The 22930-nt window shown below is 44.4% G+C and overlaps 1 protein-coding gene across 5 annotated transcripts in view; it reads right to left on the bottom strand.

The window, feature by feature from the left end:
* SCUBE3 (signal peptide, CUB domain and EGF like domain containing 3) overlaps window positions 1-22930 on the bottom strand; it is a 110388-nt gene that overhangs the window by 79323 nt on the left and 8135 nt on the right. For all 5 annotated transcript variants that reach the window (XM_077928916.1, XM_077928920.1, XM_077928917.1 and 2 more), the window contains exons 2-3: window positions 5538-5660; window positions 1978-2103 (exon numbers count right to left, since the gene is read on the bottom strand). In XM_077928916.1, the coding sequence (XP_077785042.1) occupies window positions 1978-2103; window positions 5538-5660 (249 nt within the window). The remainder of the gene's footprint in view (window positions 1-1977; window positions 2104-5537; window positions 5661-22930) is intronic.

The following is a 22930-nucleotide window of genomic DNA, read 5'->3' as shown; positions in this document are numbered from 1 at the left end:
GAGGACAATATTGAGACAAACTCAGATTTGGCTATGCTACTTTTGCAACCCAATGGCATTCTAGATCCTATGGGATAGGGTACTGCTTCACCCTATATGTATATCATGACAGCTCTCTCTCAGGTGGGTACCCCTGCTATTATAAGAGAACAAGGAAGATGTCCATGGTGAGTTCTGGCACCTCTTTTTCTAGAAAAATAACACTAGCTTTAACAACCTTATTTTCAAGCTTGTGATTTTTTGAGGTTTCTCAATGTGGTGCCATCCGCATGCTGTTGGACAACAACTTCCATCATCCTTGATTACTGGCCTTGCTGGCTAAGGTTGATGGGAGCTGTAGTACAACAACATATGGTGAGCAACACATTGCATATCAAGAATGGAAACCCTTTTGATCATTACAATCTGGGGAGGGGGGAATTGAATCATTCCACTTCCACTATGACTCAGTGGCAGTGCATATGCTTTCTATCTAGGACAGGTGTGGGAAACCTTTGGTCCTCCAGATGTTGCTGAACTGCAACACTTATCAGCCCTGACCACTGGGCTGATGGGAGTAGTAGTTCTGGAGGGCCAAAGGTTCTCCATACCTGATGCTCCATACGCTCCTCTTTGTTGTTTTACAACGTGTTCCAGAAGTGTAAAAACCAAAGTGGTGCACACCACCTGAAAACACAGAAATCAAAAGGGAAAAGAAAGCACTTTGTAGCCCGTAATTAAATTCTTCTCATCATTTGTGCCTGCAAGTCTAATGATTTTGTTCATCCCTGCGCAAGTGCCTCGGTGAGTCACCCTGGCAGGCAGGCAATCCATTTGCCAGCTGGCAGAATCCAGGGGCTCGCCAAGACTTGCTGCAGACAGGCAACTTTTCTAGGAATGCTGCCTCTGACGGTATTCAGGAAAACCTGTAGCCCTGCTCACTTGCTAGAACAAGAGCTGAAGGAGTGTCTGAATTAGGGACCAAGATGCTCCCAGCGTTTACCCCACAAAGGTTCAATCTGAATGCTCAAGGGTACTAGTCACTGCACTTTCTCTTTCTCACGCCTGGGGTAGAAGATGGCAGCAGCAGAGGTGGCAGGCAATCCCAGGCCCCAGCAGAGGATCTTTTCCTACATGGGGAACTATAACCGGGATCACTATCCTTAAAGATAAGATATTAACATAACTTAAGCAAGGAAAGGAAGAAGCTTTTATAACAGGCACTCACTCAACATACATTAACTTTTACCATCTCTCCCCCACCCCTTGTTTTTTCCCACTGGAACAAAATGATAGACAAAAGAAGCTTTATTCACTAACATGATTTTTCTCCATAGGTTGTTTGGAAAATAAATCCAGCTGCCTTATCTCCGTCTCCCAAGAAAGTGTTAATGATCTTTACTTTAATCTTCAACCTGACAGAAGAAGCCACTTCAGAAAAGTTTGTATTTCTCTATGAGATAGAGAATCAATCTACCCTGCAGCAAAACTTCACAGCTGGGGTGTTTATGCAATGCCACGTGATGGCAGAGTCAGCAGAAATAGAAAACTGCTGCATTTCAACTGTAGTTCTGGGCCAAGATGCTTTTCATCTTTCCACTGAATATACGTAAGACAGTGCAAAAGAACAGAGAAGAAACAATGGATTTGAAGAAAGCATGCTTCAGCAGATACAGTGCACATTTCAGAGCTCATTGCCTCTGTCTGCTTTGAACAATGCAGAGCTCTATGACCAAATACGTAACAGCTATGAGACACACACACACAAAAAAGGAATTTCTGGAGGACACCTGCCTGCCAATGTAATTGAGTCAGAAAAGTTGCACTCAGCAATTCACAGAAAGAATTCAACTTTTGGATCCAGAATGCAAATATTCATATCTCTGAGAGCTCTTGTTTCAGGCTGCTTCTGAAATAGGAAGTCTATATGGCAAATCTTACACTGTTGTTTTCATATGTTTTGAATATAAACAGTTTGACAATGCATGAATCTCTTACCGAGGCAGTTATGGCCATCATGTGCCAGGCGGAAGCCATCGTAGCAGGTACATCGATAATTCCCTGGGATGTTGACACATTCATGGACACAGCCAGCATTGTCGTCACGCTCACATTCATCAACATCTGTACATAGAATGGAGAACATCAGCGGTCCAAGAATTACCAACTTTTCACTGAGCGCATGCATGAAAATCATTGAAGGGCTTTAGCTAGAGTTTATAAGTTTACTAGACCATCAATAGTATTGTTCAAACAATTGTATTCACCGTCAATAAACTCAAAGCAGCTTACAACGAAATTGTTCACACGTCACATGGTTCAAAATGACCCACTATGTATCCTGTCAGAAACTGCCACTCATGGTCAAAACTTTGGCATCAGGTCATTTGTTAAAGCCACCATAATTGTGTTTTCTATATTAAATGCAAGATGGATGCATCTCTACCATTGTCCAACATAATCCCAGAAATATAGCCTTTAGTTTTTGATTATCCAATCAGGAATTTATGCATGCAATACTATTGGAAGCTTGATAAAGGGATGCACTCAAAACAAGTCCTTGTTTATTATGTGATCTCAGAGTTTAGCTCTCTCAGTTCTGTTTCAAGATGGGCTTGATACTTTGATCATTCACTGGAGATAAAACTCCAACACTGAGGTGGCTAAGTTGCTTAATTGAAAATAATTGGTGGAACCACATAGGGGGGAAATCCAGTAACTCAGACGCACAGAGTAATTTAGCCATTCCTTTGATTCAGGATTTCAGCAAGAAAGGGCCAGAAAAAAATGTCACATGAGATGACACTGTGACAGCACTTTGGGTACAGGAGCCACGTTCATCACGATTTAGAAAGACTGTTCATGAAAACCAAATCTGTTTGCTGGGGGAAAATCCCATAATTATATTTAACCCAAGTTTCAGCCCTTGGGTCAACATGTAAGTATGAGCCTTAGTAGCAGCCTTTTTGCTGTAAGGAAAGCCTATGAGGGCTATTCAGTCCAGTCTGGGAACCACTTCAGGTCCTACAGATTAGATTATTCCCTGACCGTTTTCGCTGGATATCTGTGAAGGGCAGAGGCAGCCACATCTGCAGGGATTTTAACATAGGGATGGCTAACCTTTTAAGGTCCAAGGGCTGCATTGAGGATCACACTCACATAGGCCCACATACCACATGTATAACACACACAGAGACTCAGATAGCCACAACTCACCTACCCACCCTATTGGAAAAGCCTATTGGACACCCAACAAAAGCCCAAACTGCAAGCAAGAACTGCATGGATAAGGAGGAAGCAAAAAATAGGTTGGTGTTTGTTTTTTTAAGAATGTTTTTAAAATGAGTTTGGAATTTGGAAAGGGGTGCTCCACAGAAACATCTGGGGACTATTCATCTGCTATTTGGGGTGTCTCAGAGTAAGAGGGAGCATCAGCCATAGGCGCCGACCCCATGGGGCCTGAGGGGGCCCGAGCCCCCTCAAAAATTTTATTGGGGGGGCTCGGCCCCCCCAATAATTAAAAAAATTATCGCGCGCCTTGGCTCCCGCGGCCGGCGAGGGGAGCCCGGGCCGCGCGCGGCTGCTGCTGCCGCCTCTCCTGGGGGCGCCGCCTCCCCGGGCGGGAACGCTGCGGTTGCGCGAGGGAGGAGGGCGGCCCCCGGGGGCTGGGAGAGCCGGGCTGCCGTGGCCGAGAGGGCTGCTCTGCCGGGCGCCGCTGACATAATTTAAGCAAATTATCGCGCGCCTTGGCTCCCGCGGCCGGCGAGGGGAGCCCGGGCCGCGCGCGGCTGCTGCTGCTGCCGCCGCCGTTTGTGGTCATGGCGGAGCTGCCGCCTAGGGAGGAGGGGAGAGGGGGCTGGCGGGGGGGGGCAGGCGGTGAAGGGGGCTTGGCTGCGCTCTCTCTCTCTCTCGCTCTCTCTCGGGCTCTCTCTCTCTCTCTCTGGCTCTCTCATAGGCGCCGACTCCATGGGGCTAGGCGCAGCACGCTCTCCCCTATTCGCTCACGAGGAGGCGGCGCCACTTTATTTGCATATTCATGAGCTTATTTATTATTCATGAGCTTTCCCGGGCCCCCCCAATATTTTTTATAAGTCCGCGTCCCTGGCATCAGCCCAACAACCTTCTTGCCTGAGGTCCTTTATTGTGCAGCGTTTCAGTTTCCCCACATTCTCCTCTGGCTTGACTGTTCTACTATCTTCTGCTTCTTTTCCCCTCCTCACCATCCCCTCAGCTCCTGGTCACCCCCTCCACTCTCTTCCCTGTCCTCTGTCCCTCCTTACTTTCACTCCATTCCTTCTCCTCGCCTCTCACTCCTCCTCCTGACAGATGCAGTTGAATTAGAGCCGCACGGTGGGATGGCCACCCTGTTTCTAGTCACAGCTGCAGCTTAAGAACTTCTTGGCTGGTGCGAGAGCTCCCAGTATCTGCCAATTTGCAGCGGTCAGGGTTTATGGTTGTTCGGGAGCGGCCTCCACATCAATGGGGAGGTAGATTACAGGCAGGGCTTTTTGTCAGCTGGAACTCAGTTCCGGCACCTGTCAAGGTGGGCGCCATTGCCATTATAAGAGAACAAGGGAGGCGTTCATGCTGTGTGTTTTCTAGAAAAATAGCACTGGTTACAGGGATACAGGAAGCTGCCTTATACTGAATCAGACAACTGATCCAACCAACTCAGTACTGTCTACACCGACTCACAGCAGCTCTCCAGGTTTCTGTCAGACAAGTAAGACTTTCCCAGCCCTACCTGAAGGTGCTAGGGATTGAATTGGGGGCTTCCTGTGGGCAAAGCAGATACTCTACCATGGAGCTACAGCCGTTCCCCAAGCCACTGTATCTCAATGGAAGCTATCAAACATGATGAACATAAACTGAGATGGCTCAGTTGGTGGAGCACGAGATCTCAGGACTAGATGACCCTTATGGTCCCTTCCAGCTCTATCATTCTATGATCCACAAACCCTTCAGGGCATGTCCCATAAGTGGGGTCCCTGTGTTGTAGAAGGGAACCCCACTTATCAGCACCCTTGTCATGAACACAGGTACACACAGTCCACCATAACCATGGGCAAGTTTCTTTCAGCCACACTGACCAGTGGAGACCACTGCATCTGACAGTGGCGGTGGCGGCGGTGGTGGTAAGGAGGATAATGAAAGCTGAAACAGAACTCACCAAATTCTCTAGGGCCCTGAAATTATCTAAGAATACTTATTAAAGCTAAGCAAGCCTCTCCCTCATCAGTGCCTAACCAGAGGCAGTCTGGTAGCCCCATGCTGTTTCACCCCCGCACAAAATGAATAATCCATTTATTTAGCTTAATAAATAAAATTAAAACCATCTGGAAGAGCCATTATTCTGACCACATTGGCTGTGAGTGTAGCAGAGTGATCTTCACATTTTTCAGAGACACCAAAGGAACTTCACTGCAGCTAAGACACAACTAATAAAAAAACTCTTTGAAATATAATGGGTTTTTGCCCCTCCGCATAAAACAGCATAAAAGAGCGTGCAAGCATTTCCTCCCCATCTTTGCTTCAATGGGCTGACCTATTCTCCCTACCTTTGCAGTGCTTCCCATCTCCGGTGTAGCCAGATTTGCAGATGCATTTGTAAGATTTGGGAGTGTTCTGGCAGATGGCGTCAATGTGGCAGTTGTCAGTCCCATCAACACATTCGTCAATATCTGCAAATGAAAGAGAGGGGGGAAATGACATCATAAAAGCCTGAGTTATTGAGTTTCATTAAACACACCAGACAACCTTTATGTCGGGAAGCCTGCAAACTGAATTCAGAAGAGCAGGCCTATCAGCTGAATCTCCCCAGGCATCAAGATTGTGCTCCAGGATGATCGCATTTTGGAGCCAGTTTCCAGGATGATCCCATTTTGGAGCAATACGTCAGTTTCCAGGATTATGGCAAAACCTTCCTCAGTAGCGAAAACCCATTGCAGCAAACCTTTGTTGTAATTCTGCCCTGGGACTTAGTGGTGAAGTTTGGGTACAAAATCTCACACATAAATGAATAATGCCCCCTACCCCCAGTCTCTCTTCTGGTTTCCTTGGCTGATGCAAAATTAGCCTTTGCTAAACACTGATGAGCACAATCAGAACTAAATAAAAGGGAATGGCTTCAGAATTCATACATTACAGAGATAATGGCATTAGTCAATCTGACAGTATATCAAACATAAGCTATTAATATCCAGCCATTACACGAAACAGGGAGATCAATAATATGCTATATTAGAGCACAACATTTGATACAAGAGAGTGCTGCAATTCAGATGCACCTATCACATCTTAATTAGCTGAGATAAGCACAAGCCTTGTGCCACATACTCCTCCTTGCTCCTCCTCTTCATTTCCCCTACAGCAGGCATGGCCAAACTTGGCCCTCCAGATGTTTTGGGACTACAACTCCCATCATCCCTGACCACTGGTCCTGTTAGCTAGGGATGATGGGAGTTATAGTCCCAAAACATCTGGAGGGCCAAGTTTGGCCATGCCTGCGCCTACAGCATGATTCAACACTTCCTGAATGAATTAACCATAGTGTCCTGTTAAACTTGAACTGGAAATTATGGTTACCAGGATTTGCACATGCTAGGATTACAAACCATAGTTTGCAGCTGGTTTAAGATGCTGCCTTGTTCCAATCATAGTAACTATAGATTCCCATCCCTATGTAAAGGGAATCTATGGTGGACAGAAACTTCCTGGGTTAATCACAATACACCAAGATGTGAAGAGGGAAGGAGAAATACAAATACCAATTGAGTGGGCACAAAGCTTGTGCACATCTCAGCTTAATAAGAAACCAGGCAACTGTTTTGAATTGTTGCATTTATTATATAGCAAAGGAGGAAAAATTTAGCCTGACATTAGCAATAATTAGGCATATCTAAATCTACTGAGTTTAATAGGTTTAGACACACCTAACTTTTTATAGGATCAGGCAGTTTGCATGTAATAAATATAAATATGATATGCAATTAATAGTATTCAAATAAGGGAATCAATGGCAAGATTCTCAGCAAGAGGAATGCAGCTTTTGTCTTGTTAAACATATTCCTTATGCCACATATACTATTGGCAAGGTTCACTATGACTCTTTCTGCTCTGCTTGTAGAACCCTATAATTTACATTATATTCTTCCATCACAGAGTGATCTGGTATAGAGGATTCCACTTCCTTGCATGGAGCTGAACTGGACGGCCTTTGTGCCTCTTTCAGCACTACAATTCTGTGAATCTACAAAGCCAGCAGGAGACATAGTTAGTGGTGAGTGCAGATGACTGTGGCCTCTTCTAAGTGAATAATTTTTGGCTTCCTTCTACCAAGCATTGTTACTAAGATTGCTCACCTGGCTCCTTCCAAGCCTCAACAGTACAGTGACTAACTCTTGTTCTCAGGTCCTTCAGGAAATAACATGATTAATAACAACTATAAGCTCTGGCTTTGCTCAGGATGTGGTTCAGTTGGTAAATGGTCAGATTTGGGTCATGCCTGAATCTTGAATAAAGCTCTGTCAATGACAGCCTTTACAGCTTTTCCTCTACTGGTTGTAATCCAGGCATTGTTGGTGGAGTGCTCAACGCTTTAGGTCTTAAGGCCCAGAGAATAGTCAAAAGGTACATGATCTGGTGCTGAAGTTAAACAGGTCTGGACTTGCCCAATAGGATGCTGCAGAGGAATAACAAGTTCAGAACTCTTCATAAATATGGGAAATAAAGAAAGGAAGACTATTTCAAAACATGCATCTTCTTAGGTCATGTAATATTCCATTACAGTGGTACCTCGGGTTAAGTACTTAATTCGTTCCGGAGGTCCGTACTTAACCTGAAACTGTTCTTAACCTGAAGCACCACTTTAGCTAATGGGGCCTCCCGCGGCCGTCGCGCCGCCAGAGTACGATTTCTGTTCTCATCCTGAAGCAAAGTTCTTAACCCGAGGTACTATTTCTGGGTTATGGAGTCTGTAACCTGAAGCGTATGTAACCCGAGGTACCACTGTATATTTCATCTCAGTTCTGACTGAATTCTGTTTGCGGTGTTTCACCTGTGATTACTGTTACACTTGCAATTCGTATTTGGTGCTGCAGGGAACAGGACATCTGGACAGGACACCACAGTTTTACGTTTCTTAAAAAGTATGAGTGTGTGAAAAAAGCCAGATCCTAAATAGTTACTCAACAACAACAAAAACAGACACCTGAATCTGTAGGACAGGGGAAAGGAACCTGTGAAGCTCCAAAAGTTGTTGGGCTGCAACTTCTCTCACCCTTCACCATTGGCTATGCTGGCTGGGAGCTCACAGAAGTTGGATTCCAACAACATCTGGAGGGTGAAAGGCCCATCCGTCCGTCCCCCTGTGCTAAGAGGGAATGGGGAAGAATTTACCCCTGTCCTCCTCATTTCCCCCTGATCTGTTGCCATCATAAGCCAGACATAATAACTTTGGCTGTATTCCCAGCCAAAGTTATTATTTCTGGCTTTACCTATGTGTGTGCATCATGAGATTCCAAACTACACAGTGTGTATTTTAACCAAAAATAAAATCATTTTACCCAATGGAAGACAACTAAAGGGAGTCTGCCAGTCTCCACTTGGCACCAAGTCTTAGGAAATGCAAAGACAAACTTAAACCCTTCCTCATCCTCTCCCAAGTCCAGTTTATCCAACAGCTATGTTGCATCTGGCTTTCAGAAATTGGCTGTGTATATGAGCTTATTCTTAGCTACCAAACTGCTCAAATTTAGCAAAATGTATGCAGCAGAAATTTCACAAGGTGCTCTGTTTTGATCTATAAACTCAGGTTTTATAAAGCTTATTTCATTGAGCTGCAGGAAAACTGATTCGGATAGTTTTTGTTCTACCTCCCATCTTTGACTCTTGAAAATATTGCTTTAGTAGCCACTGGAAAACCTCAGAGAAGATGAAACTAATCTGAGGAAAAGCAGAAGTGAGAGATCAATCTCAAAATTGGTGGGTGGAAAAGAGATCAGCCTGAAATACACTGGTAGGGAAGAACGTGCAAGTTTTCTCATCATAATCCTCAAAGAGCAGTACAACTTACATTCTAAAACCAATGCAACAATTGCCCAGATTTACCTAAACAGCTGATCTTGTGTTTGGGGATGTGTTCCAACCCATGGTCTATTTATTCAGGAAGCACTTGTGTAGGGGTTGGGTTTCATTGCTTGTTGTATAAAGAAAAGCAGCCCCAAATATTATAATGGCCTCTTTTGTTCACTTCTGTAGGGTTACTATCTCTGGCAGAGTTCCTAAAATTTAAAAAGCTGCATAGCAAACAGAAAATCAACAGGTGAGCCACAGAGAAGATGTTCCTAGGAAATCTTCACAGGTTGAATTTCTATTGTTTGGCAGGATTTTGACTGACTGATTGATTGATTGATTGATTGATGAGCTTACTTAAAGACCTCCCCTTCATATAAAATACTGAGGCAGTGTACAACAAAATATGCAGGCACAATAAACATAAAATACAATACAAAATAAAAAATTATGATAAAAATGACTAGCTCATCTTGAAAAAGTTTAAACAACTGGATTGTTGACTGGAGCTGGTTATAGGGAACATATGACTTCCTTGCTAGAACAGCTCCACTGGCCACCCAGCTGTTTCTGGGCACAAGTGCTGGTTTTCACCTATAAAGCCCTACATGAAGGGTCCTCAAACTTTTAAAACAGGGGGCCAGTTCACTGTCCCTCAGACACTGTTGGGGGGCCAGACTACAGTTTGGAAAAAAATACAAACCAATTCCTATGCACACTGCACATATATTTTATATCACGAACATCATTGCTGTAGGGATGGACTGAACAGGAAGAAATGGTATTTTCAAGGGAGGGATAGCTACATGGGCATAGCCAGGATTTATGGAAGGGAGGCTTCATGTTGGGGGGGCAGGATCAATATTTTTATTGATTTACTTGATTTAGGTGGAGGGGGGCAGCTGGCCACAGATAGCTAAATTAAAGATGGATAGATAAACACGATTCTCTCTCTCTCTCTCTCTCTCTCTCTCTCTCTCTCTCTCTCTCATACACACCCACACCCAAAGTGGATAAGCTGCTGCTGTGATGCTCAGCCTCACTTACATATCAGCAGTCAGAGCGCTCACTTCCTCGCTGACGCTGGAAGGGAATCTGCTGCCACCGCCACAAACTCCCACCCCCTCACCCACAGGGCGGGATGGTGCTCCTTGCTCCCGGAGTTGACCACGGCAGGGGCGGCAGCAGTAGTGGCTTCCCACGGGCAGCTGGATGCGAGCGAGTGCAGCCCCAGGCTGGGGCACGGCATTGCCACCGCACAGGCTGCTTGCTTTGGCTCCCACGATTGGAGCAGGGTTATCAGAGACCCCCAGGGCCGCCTTTGCACAATTAACAGTCCTGTGCTCTCTCACCTCCGCTGCTTCAAGCTTCGCAACTGCTCCCACGTTGCTGATATCGCTTGCAATAAGGCTTAAGGTCGCGCTCACGCACGGGACACCACACTTCCTTTCACCTTAGACAGCGGCGGGTTCTGCAATTGCCGTGCGGGATGGGTTCAAGACCCTGGCGGGCCAAATCTGGCCCACGGACCGTAGTTTGAGGACCCCTGCCCTACATGGATTAAGTCCAAGCTATCTGAAAGACCGTATTCTCTCATGCAAAAGCGCCCAGGTTTTGAGATTTTTTTTGGGGGGGGGAGTGTGTTTCAGTCCCACCAGGCACACTTGATGGGAACACAGGAGAGGGCCTTCTTGGTGGCTGCTCCCAGACTTTGGAACTCCCTGCCTAGAGAAGCTGGAGTGGCTTCCTCCTTGTTGTCCTTCCGCTGGCAGATGAAGTGTTTCTTGTTCCAACAGGCTTTTGGGAATTGACTGCTTTTAATTAAGGGGCTGGTGCTGTGCTATTTTTGTTGTAATCATTGATATGTTTTTAAACAGATTTATATAAGTATATAGTTTCAATTCTCAATGCTTAATTGCATTTTAATAATTGATTTTTCTATGTTTTTAGAGGTACTTGTTTTAATCTGTAATTTTGCCTTGAGTCCCGTCAGGGAAAAAGGCAGGGTATATCTATATATAAACTAATAATAATATTAACGTTGGCATAAAATGGTCTTCAAGAGATGTCTGGAAAATCAGTTGAAAAGATGCTTGCCAATACTCTTCTGGAAGAGTACTCCACAGCTTGGGGCCAGAGATACGAAAGGCCGGACTTCTCATTGAAGCCAAATGAGTTTCTGAATCATGGGGGACAATTAAAGGTGCCCCTTGAGAAGATCTCACTGCTCAAGGTGGGATATAAGGGCTGAGGCAGGGCCAGCATAAGGTGGGGCGAAGCAGCCGCCTTGGATGACAGAAGTTGAAGAAGTGTCACCCCCACAGGCACCCTGCCTAACTCATCAGTGGAGAAGCAGTGCCAGCAGCAGTGTCAATTTCTGGCAAGGTCTTGTGAGATCTCATTAGAATATTGCAAGATCTCGCTGGAAGCCACCACCGCTTTGTGGGCACTGCCACACCTTCACGACAGATTCCCTTGCCTGTATAGTGCAGCAGCACATTCTCATTTTTCCTCAGGCAGCAAAACGGGTTGTGCTGCCCCTAGGCTCAGGTGGTCCTTAAGGTACCTTGGACCCAAGTTGTTCAGAGCTTTGTATATTAATAGAGAAACTGTGAACCTAGCCCAGTAGCATATGAGCAGCCAATGCAGGTTTTTTTAAGCAGAGATGTCACATGCTCTCAGCAGCAGTCCAGCCACTGCAATCCACACTAACTGGAGTTTCCAGACCGGGCTCAAGGACAGCCCCCGAATCCAATGCATTGCAGTAATCCAGTCTCAAGGTTACTAACACGTGGACTAAAGCAGTCTGGCTATCCTGCTCCAAATATAGCTACAGCTGGCATACCAGAACAGAACAAAGCAAAACAGGCAATTGGCCTATCATCCAGACTTGGGGGCCACCTACTTTCCTTCACTGGAGATTTTCAAGCAGAGGTTGGATGGTCATCTGCCTTGGATGCTTTAGTTGAGATTACTACATTGCTGGGTGTTGGAGTAGATGACCCTCATGGTCCCTTCCAAATCTACACTTCTGTTATTCTACCCACAAAGCATCTGTCCTCCCAAAATTCAAATTCAGTTTATTGACCCTCATCCAGTCCACCACTGAATTCAGGCATCAATCTAGCACCACTTATACAGCTAATACAGGCTTCCAGATTCAGACGTTATGGAGCCACATGTTTTCAGCATACTAACAACATCATGGTCCAAAAATCCTAATGGCAACAGCTCCATGTAGATGTTAAAGAGCATTGGGGACAAAATAGTGCTCTGTGGAACGTAGCACAAGTGCCAGGGAAAGTGCACTCCCCCAAGGCTACTTCCTGGACTTGACCATGCAGGTGGGAAATGGACCCACTCCAATACAGTGTTTCTGATACCCATCCTTAATGCTGGTCCAGGAGGAAACCAAGGTCCATGATATTGAAAGCTACTGAGAGACTAGGTTTCACTCTCTCTGACCCTCTCCCTGAATAAAGGTCCTCCACCAGAGCATCAGAGGTGGATTCATTCCTAAAAACAACCCAGAACCCAGACTGGAGTGGATCTAGGTAATCAGTGTCACCTGGAAACACCTGCAGTTGTTCTATCACAACCCTCTCCACCACCAGACTCTCTATACATTGGGAAGTCCATCCAGAGCCATCAGAAGAAACCCATCGGAGCACATCAGTGTCTGGGGGTGGACCATTAGAATTGGTCCCTCACCCCTGCAGGCAGGAATAGTCACTGCAAGAACAAACTTCACTAGATGTTAAAAGGCAAGCCTATTGTCCAACACGAGGAACCCAGAGCACGGTTCTAGGTTTGACTTTTTGCACTAGGGAGAGATGTAAAAATAGCTTCCGTAAACTGCTGTGTGCTATGAAAAAGGTCACATATCAAGCAGGAGAAACCCCTACATGTAATAATGCAACCCCCCCACTATTATTCTCATATTTCCAGTATGTTTTACTAGGAAGCTTAAATTTGCATCAGCAAGGCAGTACATACATATGTGCTATATAAACATTTACACAATGTATTCATATTTGTTATTTTACATTAACCACAGCCCAGGGTAACCACCACATCCCTGGGCCATCAATCAAGAATTACAATCTGACCCAAACCACAGGAGACATGAAAAGATTTACAACGGGGAGAGGAAAGCTGAATCCAACTTTTTGTTGAGAGCCTCACTTCCTTGTCTTGTGGTAAAGGAGCATTGTGCTATTGTAATTTGGCCTGATAACATGACTAGATTGCTAAACTGGCATGGGGTGACGCTTGGCATTGCCAAGTTTCCTTATTTCACCACATATACGAAAGCCAAAACTAATCACCGAATGAAAATCTCAGCTTCTTTAAATCAAGGAAGGCTGTTTTCACAAGTGATGCTGAAGTAGGGATTTATTTTAGTTTCCTTTATTGCATTTCCTGGATCAGTACTTGGGTTGTAAAACTATACTGGCTAAAACGTGCAATTATCAACACTCAAAACTGATGTGTTCTAGACTTGACCTGAAATCCTAAGAGCCCTGAGAAGGCACACATAATCTCCCCCTGCATGCTATCTCTGAGACCTGAGATAAGCCAGACTTTAATGAGCTTGTTCATCCTTACACTGAGGTGTTGGAAGTACAACAGCAGAGAGGGTTAATGTGCAACTGAAAGGTTAATTTTGTTAGTGTTAATGTCAACTAGCCAAGAGGAGGGTGGATGGTGTTGTTTTTAACAACCAGGTATAGTGGTATGATGTTTGCTGAGGTAGCATCATGGGCTCTGTAGTTCTATTGGCTGTGGGGTGCCAACAGTTTTCTCAGTGCAAAACGAAGACCGAGAATCCTATCCTTAAATAATGCAAATAGCTGTTGATTACAGATGGAGGTGCTCTGCTTCTTTCTCAACAGGGCTATCTGGTGGTCCAATTGCAGTGTGTGTTCACAATGAGTGAACAGAGGCATTTGCATGCATCCAGAGCTCTTACTCCTCCCAGACTGTGAGAGCAAGTCTGTCTCCTATTAATGAGGATGGATGGATGGCTTATGCCACTGTTTGCTCCCTCTGTTGTGCTTGTCAAAGCCTCATGCTTCGCATGGTCACTTGTAGAATGAAGCTAAAGGCGTCAAGTAGGGATGGGGAAAGACTGGGGCACCAACATGACTGGGCATCTGGGTAACATACTTGGGGGGAGGGAGATTCCAAAAACCACATTAGGATAATGATTTTATGAAGGCCAACTAAAATGTTACAAGTTCTAGGAAGCTTATGGTAGAACTGAAAAAACTGCACTTACCGGTAAATCCCAGCGACTTAAAATTAGATGTTTCTTTAAACCTGGGTTTGTCCCAAGCAAATGCCCTCTTGTGGGCATCCACGGGACATGCAGATCACCAATCACAGCAGTAGACTGGTGATCCTGCCCCTGAGTATATAGCCTTTCGGGTTATGTTTTTTGGGAAACAGAACTTACCAAAGCTCAAACAGACCCAAAGACTGTTCTTCTTTCCATTTAATCAGCAGGTGCCCAGGACCTCACCCAAAAGTACCTCATAACTTACCTCATGATAGCAACACACCTTGCAATTGATCGACAATGGAGAACTTTAAACACTGATTTGTCTGAAATGTGGTTTATACACATATGGGACTTGATATTAATGGAAAAGCTAGCTAAGAAAGTTCAAGTCCAAAGAAACAATACAAAGTTTTATAAAACTTGGTTTAGCTTTACTTCCTATGAAACTACAAAAGAACATGGATACAGACCACCAGAAACTCATAGGGACATATGGAAATATACTTTTATTTGAAGTAGAACTAATTGTATGTATTTGAATAATTGCGTGTGCTCGGGAGAGTGGGGTCCTTTCTTAAACTACAAACTTTGAAACACCACCACACAGCAGATCTCTTTGCATGGCTGGCACAGTGTAGTGCTCTGTTTAGCACAGAGATGTACATAGGACCCAGAATGTGCAGTGTGCTCACTACAGAATTAAGAGAGCCACGTGTGTATGAGCACAGCCATGTGCTTATCACAAGTTTTGTAAGCCACATTGGAAATGTTTTTGCATCAAAGGGTGGGGCCTGTATTATTAATTCACCCCGCTACCAAGTTTTCAGAGCGAGCAAGATGGTAGTTGAGGGAAACTCAGTCCCCAGTCAGAAAAAGACAAAGAGGATAGCACCAGAAGATGCTGAAGGAAATGGTACATTTATTAGTTTTCCATTGTTAGGCCTAATGTATTGCAAAGCACAAATTCCTCATTCATGAGAGAACAGATAGCCATGACCTCTGACAAAGCAGTCCTAGCCCTTATTCCATTAGTGCAAGGATTTACCCTTGTGCAATGGGACTTGCCACCCTTCACCACCTCCACCCATACCTTCCTCAAATCTGCTTTGGAGGGTTGGGGGAAACCACAGAACAGATTCAGAAGTGCGGGAAGGGGAGAGGTGGGGAGCTCAGTTCCGCACGGGTAAATCACTGCACTAATAGAAGGAGAGACTTAACACTACTTGGGGTCTAAGCCTGTGGTCCAAAACTACATGTTACATTAAACATCATTTGGCAATGTGCGCTTGTATCTGCTTTGCAGGAGACCCAATTATGCTTTCCAGATTTACGGATCTGGGATACTGGCAACTCATAGTAAAATAATAAGACTTCTCTCTTCCTCTGAAACATTTCTGGTGTAAGACGCTTGTTTCTATTCAAATCTACATATACATGTAACCAATGCACACAGAGATATACCCGACACACCTGCAATGACATCATTTTTCACATTTAAAATGTGTGCAAATAAAACGGATGAGGGGGGAAATGGCAACAGCCCTCAAGAAAGTAAATTCTACTTTGAGTCATATTTTCTAACTCCTGGGAATAAAACCCAGCCTTCCAAACAAGACCATACAGAAAACTCTGTGACCACATTTTCCTAAATGAGACTAGGGGTTCATAGAGAGCATGCCACAAAATGGGAGCGGCTCCAGACCCTTGGAGATATTAGGCCAGTTACCCACGAGTGAGGCTGTGGTTGAGGGTTCATAAGTTAAATACTAAATGCTCACAGCAGGATATGCAGCACCCCCTAACCCTTTCCTTCCGCTTCAAAGCGGTTGCTGCTGCCCACATGTAGCCACAGGCTCCACTTTCTGGCCCAAGTCAGATTTAGGGCTTCTGCAGACTTTGGCAAAGGCCTTGGCATAAACAATAGCAACTTGTCCCCCAGCAAATTGCCGCTGGTGCTGAGTAATTCTAGGTGCAGGTACCAGAGCCCTGGGCAGCAGCAAGCCTGATCTCACCGCAGGGGCTTGCCAAGATGCATTTAAATTGCTTCACATTCAAAGGGCAATTCAGCAAAGACAGAAGTCCTGGAATCGGCTGGCCTTAATAATTTGGCATTGCATCCGTCTGCAAAGGAATATTTAACTTTGGGTAACCTTTTCCTTCTCTTTTGAAGGGCCATTGAGGGCAGTAAGCATAACTGCTGTCTGCCATTCTGACCAAGGAGGGCTGTAGTTTAGGGCTAAAGCATCTGTCTTGCAGCAGAAGGTCCTGGGTTTAATCCCCAACATAGGGCTGGAGATGTCCCATGTGTGAAACCGTAACACCAGTCAGCTTTAAAAATACTGAGGTAGATGAACCAGTATCAGGCTGCTTCCAATACAACTATGTTTCTATATTCTAGGGACTTCTAGGGACACTGGCTAAGGGAAACGGTAAGGGAAACATTATAAAAGTCATGAAAGAGCATCTATTCCCCCCAAAAGCTAAGTTTATGCAAAAACTGAGTGATAATAAAATTACATTTGCAAGCTTTAAGGAAGATCTGTGAGGGGAAAGGGTTAAAAGGGCAGAAATGTGTAAAAAGTAACAATAGGAAGGAATGGCAGACAAATTGAGGGAAGTAAAAAGAAGAAGTAAGATGTAGTTAAGATGTATGGAATGTATAAATTTGTTTTTGTATTTGAAAACTAATAAAAATATAATATAAAAACAAAAACAAAAGCTAAGTTTATGTGTTAACAATTGGATTTCACAGGCACTTCTGATTTGTTGGCAACTTCCAAGGCTTGCAACTGCAAAGCTAGTAGGATATTGCAATCCATGGCAAACTACCAGACCCTCAGACATCCAAATAGCTGAGCTGCTCTTCAGAGGAAAACTGCTCTCCCTGTTCTTCAGAGGCTGGTGTCTGAAGAGCAGAGAAACTGGTTCTCCTCCCCTTCACAGCACCGGGCTGAGAGAAGGAGAACCACTCCTCTGACATCAACATTGCGATGGGGCAGAAAGCCCTCTGGCCACCTTGCAAAGGGGCCTTTCCTCTCTCTGGCATACTACAATTGCATCACGGGATGCTTTACACAAAAACACAAACACAAAAACCACAAAAATACATCACAAAACCAAAACACTAACACTCCCAACCCCCCAGAAAAGTTTTAAAGTTCATAGATTTATTTAATTACCCAAAGGCCTGGGAGAAGAGGAATGCTTTTGCCTGGTGCCTAAGTATATGAAACCAAGGCACCAGGCAAGCCTTTCTGGGGAGAGTATTCCACAAGTGGGGAGCCACTGCAGAAAAGGCCCGTTCCTCCCGCAGAGGAGGCACACAAAGAAGGGCCTCAGGTGATGATCACAAGGTCTGGGTCAGTTCATATAGGCAGAGGCAGTCCTTGTGGTATGTCTTATTATTATTTCATCAGGATGCTACAAAGTTTGTGCTTATCTTGACTGAACACCAAACAGTTATCTCCACTGTGTCAAAGGTAGGGTGGCTCTAGGTTTTGTCTTAGTGTACTGAGTAATAGAACCACTGCAATAAAAATACTTTCTCAGTGGCATTTGTACAGTACCTTGGGTCACTGAGTACTTAAAATGCAAGGTTTTTGATGATGATAAAAACCTAGAACTACATTTGACACACATACACACCCCAAAAAATCAATGGAGTCTTCATTTGTGGAATGAGTTACCTAAGTGGAAGAAATGTTCTTTCTCCCACTTGATCCTTCCTACCTTGGCTGCCTTTGGAAAACCAAACTTAGGACAGAGACTCTCTGGAACTCTGTGTACTTTAAACATACAGCCATCCCAATATGAATAGAACAAGGAGTCTAAAAACTAGGAAAACAAGTGTAACACCAAGCAAATAAAATTACAGCACAGCAGTCCTGGACTATATACTTGTATGGCTGTGAAGTTCTCTTTTTTAAAAAGGGATGGGGCACTTTATTTAGGACATTGAACACATCAACAGGGTTGTTGTTAGCCGGGGAGTGTGCATCTCTGTAACTGGAGAAATTCCATGGGTTTTTTTTAAAAAAAAAATAGACGTCAAAGGTTCCTTCCCTCCATGTCCCCACACTGCAGCCATGTACACGAGCTGCAATCACATGTTAAGCTTTTTACGCTATGAGATTCCTCAAACAGCAGCGGTAATTTCAATTGGGCCACAGCAAGTCTGGAGAGAGATTAATTTGACTTGGCACATCATTGAAATCACTGCAATTATATGTGGCGCCACCACACATGACTAGCTTATCTATGAGAGTCCTATCTTTGTGACTATGGTTTATGTGGCCACTATACCGATGGCTGCATATATTGCTCAATCTGCAACTGTTCATAATCTGATTTTTACCTATGTACGTACTGCAGTGTCATAGCTACAGGGCAGGGGGAGGGTTTAAGCTGGGTTCTTTGCCCCGGGTGAAGCCTCCAGAGGGGCGCCATTGAGGTTTTTAGCCAGTGTGTGCGTGTGCGAATGTGCGTTAGGAGTGCCAAACTCACGTGTTTGATCTGGGTGAAATAAAGCCTAATTCTGCCCCTGTGTAGTGCCAGTTGAAACAGGCCTTCTCATATGTGATATGAGCTCTGTGGGTGCCCTTGTAAAGCACACTGGAAGCTCATACAAGGAAGTTTCAACAAACACAGTTTTTTTTATTTGTATTTGGTGGCTCCCACTGCACTTTTCTTTTCTGTCGCACGTGATCACACTGCCGTTCTTACCTTTGGGAAGAATTCTGAACTTATTATTCAACCAGCGCTCTACACCCACAGCCCTTGCCCTGAAGATCCTGCTCCCTTCTGCGAGGCAACGATTTCTTAGGAGGTTGTTGTGTGGCTAAAATTATTGGGCTGCAGTAGCTATGCTGCTACTGCTACTAAGGGCTCAAACTCGTAGTGCTAAAAATGTGCATTAATTGAATGGATCCAACAACAATTTGGTTCAAGCTAAAGCAGTTAAGTTTCACCAGCTAAGCAGTCACAAAATGACTATGGGTTGAGAGCAGCAGGTTTCAGCAATATAGTGGTACCTCGGGTTACATATGCTTCAGGTTACAGACTCCGCTAACCCAGAAATAGTACCTCGGGTTAAGAACTTTGCTTCAGGATGAGCACAGAAATCATGCTCTGTCAGCGCAGCGGCAGCGGGAGGCCCCATTAGCTAAAGTGGTGCTTCAGGTTAAGAACAGTTTCAGGTTAAGAACAGACCTCCGGAACGAATTAAGTACTTAACCCGAGGTACCACTGCATGTTGAAGCAATTGCACAACCGCTTCCGCAAGTGCTGAATACTCCACGGATCGGATCCACTCAATCCATATTCACAGCATACCAACTTGAGGCAGATCTAGACCACACATTTAAAGCACTTTCAAAGTGCATTACTTCCCCCAAAGAATCCTGGGGACTGTAGTTTGTTACAGTACAGTCCTTGGGGGGGGGGGGGACTACACTTCCCAGGATTCTTTGGGGGGGAAGTCATGTGTTGGATGTGCTTTGAATGTGTGGTTTGGATCTGCCCCAAGTTGCGTGAATTGGCCCTCTGTTTTCCAGTGCCGACAGCACTGCATCTCAGGTAGCACAACCTTCTTCAATCCCTCACCAGTAACTTCCTGGGGATGCATGTCGCTGGTAGATAGGGGCAGAGGCAAAAGTGGGTGGAGCTTGGCAAAAGCACTCAAGGAGAACACATAATAGAATCAGCAATGGATGCAGCCCAGGGAGAGTCCCCAAGGGCCAGAGAGAGAGGCCTAGGGGACCACATTTGGTCCTGGAGCTGGAGGTCCCCCACCCTTGCTCTCAAACCAGATTACTGAAGTACAGTGGTACCTCGCAAGACGAATGCCTCGCAAGACGGAAAACTCGCAAGACGAAAGGGTTTTTGGTTTTTTGAGTTGCTTCGCAAGACGATTTTCCCTATGGGCTTGCTTCAAAAGACGAAAACGTCTTGCAAGTTTGTTTCCTTTTTCTTAAAACCGTTAATACAGTTGCGACTTGACTTCGAGGAGCAACTCATAGAACGCGGTGTGGTAGCCTTTTTTGAGGTTTTTGAAGACTTTGGTGATTTTTGAAGCTTTTCCAAAACTTTTCCGAAACCGTGCTTCGCAAGACGAAAAGAATCGCAAGACGAAAAAACTCGCGGAACGAATTAATTTCGTCTTGCGAGGCACCACTGTAGAAAGAAAGGGGGGATATGCATTCACACATGTGAATGCCCACTAAGAACAGAAGAGGACCAAAAACCTATCTAGTTCATCATGATGTCTCCCAGGCTGGCAAACCGGGTTCCCTTGGGAGCACACACAGAGGATAATAATTGCTCACTGCCTCTGTTCCTCAGCAATTGGTTTTTTGGGACACAGGAACTCTACATATACCCACCATGACCAGAAGCCATTGATATTCTCCCATTAAGTCTCGGCCCCTTGGCTTCTCTAATCCAAATGCTGCCTACTTACAACATTACAAACACACATAACATTACCCCCCACAAAAAGACAGATTATTAGAATGCTATATACAAGGCCCTATTAAACAAACACTTCTGTAGAGGAATAAAATCATTTGGTCCTTCTTGTTAGCAGTTTAAGAGGGATGTTTCTGGAGGGGAGTGGTCAAGTTGCTTCACCTATGATGAAACTGGAGGAACCCCAGTTCATGCTATCAGTGACTGTCCCCCGCCAAGGCAGGATTTATATATTATTTTCTTTACATAGGCAGACAGAAAAGAATTATCCCACTTCACATGCTTGTCAACTCTCTTAAATGAGTATGAAATACCTAGAATTTGCATGCGGACACACTACTTTCCCCTCCAGGTATTTAATTGCTGTGTTTTATGTTTAAAGTTCTAGTCAATTATTGTAAAGTGGGGGGGGGGGGGAGATGGGAACCGGGCAGCTAATAAAAATAGAAAATTAAACCAAAAAAAATCATTATTTTCTTCAGTCTCAAAGAACTTCATAGGTTTTAAAAGCAACTTTTATTATTTAATTTAATATAATGTACATTAACAGGATTTAAAAAAATAATAATTAGTGAATGTGTATGTGTAGCTGTTGGCAGTCTTGCAGAGTTTCCACTTGAGTTAAGGCCAAATTAAAGCTTTATAACTTCAGCAGCCCCCCCCCCTCTTTTTTTTTTCTTTTCTTTTTTACCAGTGCACTAATAACCACCTCAGACACTGTGGTACAGTTTGTTTGGCTCAGAGAACAGCAAGGGAGAAGACGAAGGAGCTAAGGCAATTTGTATTGCACTTAAGGAGTCTGGTCAGAAGACAACACATTGCTTTGTCTGGAAGAAGATGAAAAGGGGTGTCAGAAATGCTGAAACTCTCGTCTCCCTCCTAAGATGGCTTGAAAGAGCTGGAGGAGGCATTTGTGGGGCATCCACAAAGAACTTGGCATTCTGTGGCAGATTTTCAGCAGAATCATCTGCATATACAACAGCTAGTCCCCAACATTCTACTACATTCCAGCTTTTCCCAACCACTGGCCGTACTGGCTGGGGAGAGTCCTTTTGCTCCCCTTACCAAATGGGAATAGGGAATCACAACAGCCAAAACATATATCTAGGTCAGGGGTCAGCAACCTTTTTCAGCCATGGGCCAGTCCCTCAGACCATGTGGTGGGCCGGACTATATTTTGGAGGGGGAAAATGAACAAATTCCTATGCCCCACAAATAACCCAGAGATACATTCTAAATAAAAGCACACATTCTAGTCATATAAAAACACGAGAACGAGGCAGGCCCCACAAACAACCCAGAGATGCATTTTAAACAAAAGGACACATTCTACTCATGTAAAAACATGCTGATTCCCAGGGTCGGACTGAGAAGGTGATTGGGCCAATGGCAGATGAAGATGATTGACTTTACGGAGCTAGCCGACCTGACTGGAAGAGTCCGTGACCAGGAGGAGGAGGAGTACCAGGACGATTGGATGAAATTCAAAGACTATTTACCAGTAGTTAAATATGCTAAGATAACTTAATTGGAAAAACTTGCAAATACCAGATAGGCTTAGGATTTAAATATGTAATGTTAAAGAATAGTATGTTTAAAGTTAAAATGAAAAGGAAGAAAGATGATAAAGTGACTAAGTTAATTTTATGAGAAAATTGGCTTTGGAAAACTGTTACAATGATATACAATGAAACTAGCCAGGGGGATTCGAGGAAGTCATTTAACAATATCACTAAGATTGGATTAAGTACAGTTAAGATGTAAGTTTGTTTGTTTGTTTGTTTGTTTAAAATTTGGGAAAATCAATAAAAAAAATTGGAAAAAAAGAGAGAGAAAGAAGGTGATTGGGCCGCATCTGGCCCACGGGCCTTAGGTTGCCTACCCCTGATCTAGGTAGTCTAAGTCATTTAACCGTACCCTTCTTTCTATTAGCAATATTCAGTGGTGAGTGCCAAACGAAGCAACTCTATCCTCCAAACCTTACTTGACACATCGAAAGATTTCAGACAACTGACCAAATACACTGAGGGCTGAAGCCGTGCTACAGCTAGGCTGGACCTCAGGGGTGTCATTTCCTACTATAAAAAACTTAAGGGGCAACCGGCCAGGCATGTACATAGTTACAAGTAC

The sequence above is a fragment of the Podarcis muralis genome, chromosome 5 (genome assembly GCF_964188315.1).
Source record: "Podarcis muralis chromosome 5, rPodMur119.hap1.1, whole genome shotgun sequence".
NCBI classification, from domain to species: domain Eukaryota; kingdom Metazoa; phylum Chordata; class Lepidosauria; order Squamata; family Lacertidae; genus Podarcis; species Podarcis muralis.
This window is presented reverse-complemented; position numbering and strand designations above follow the sequence as displayed.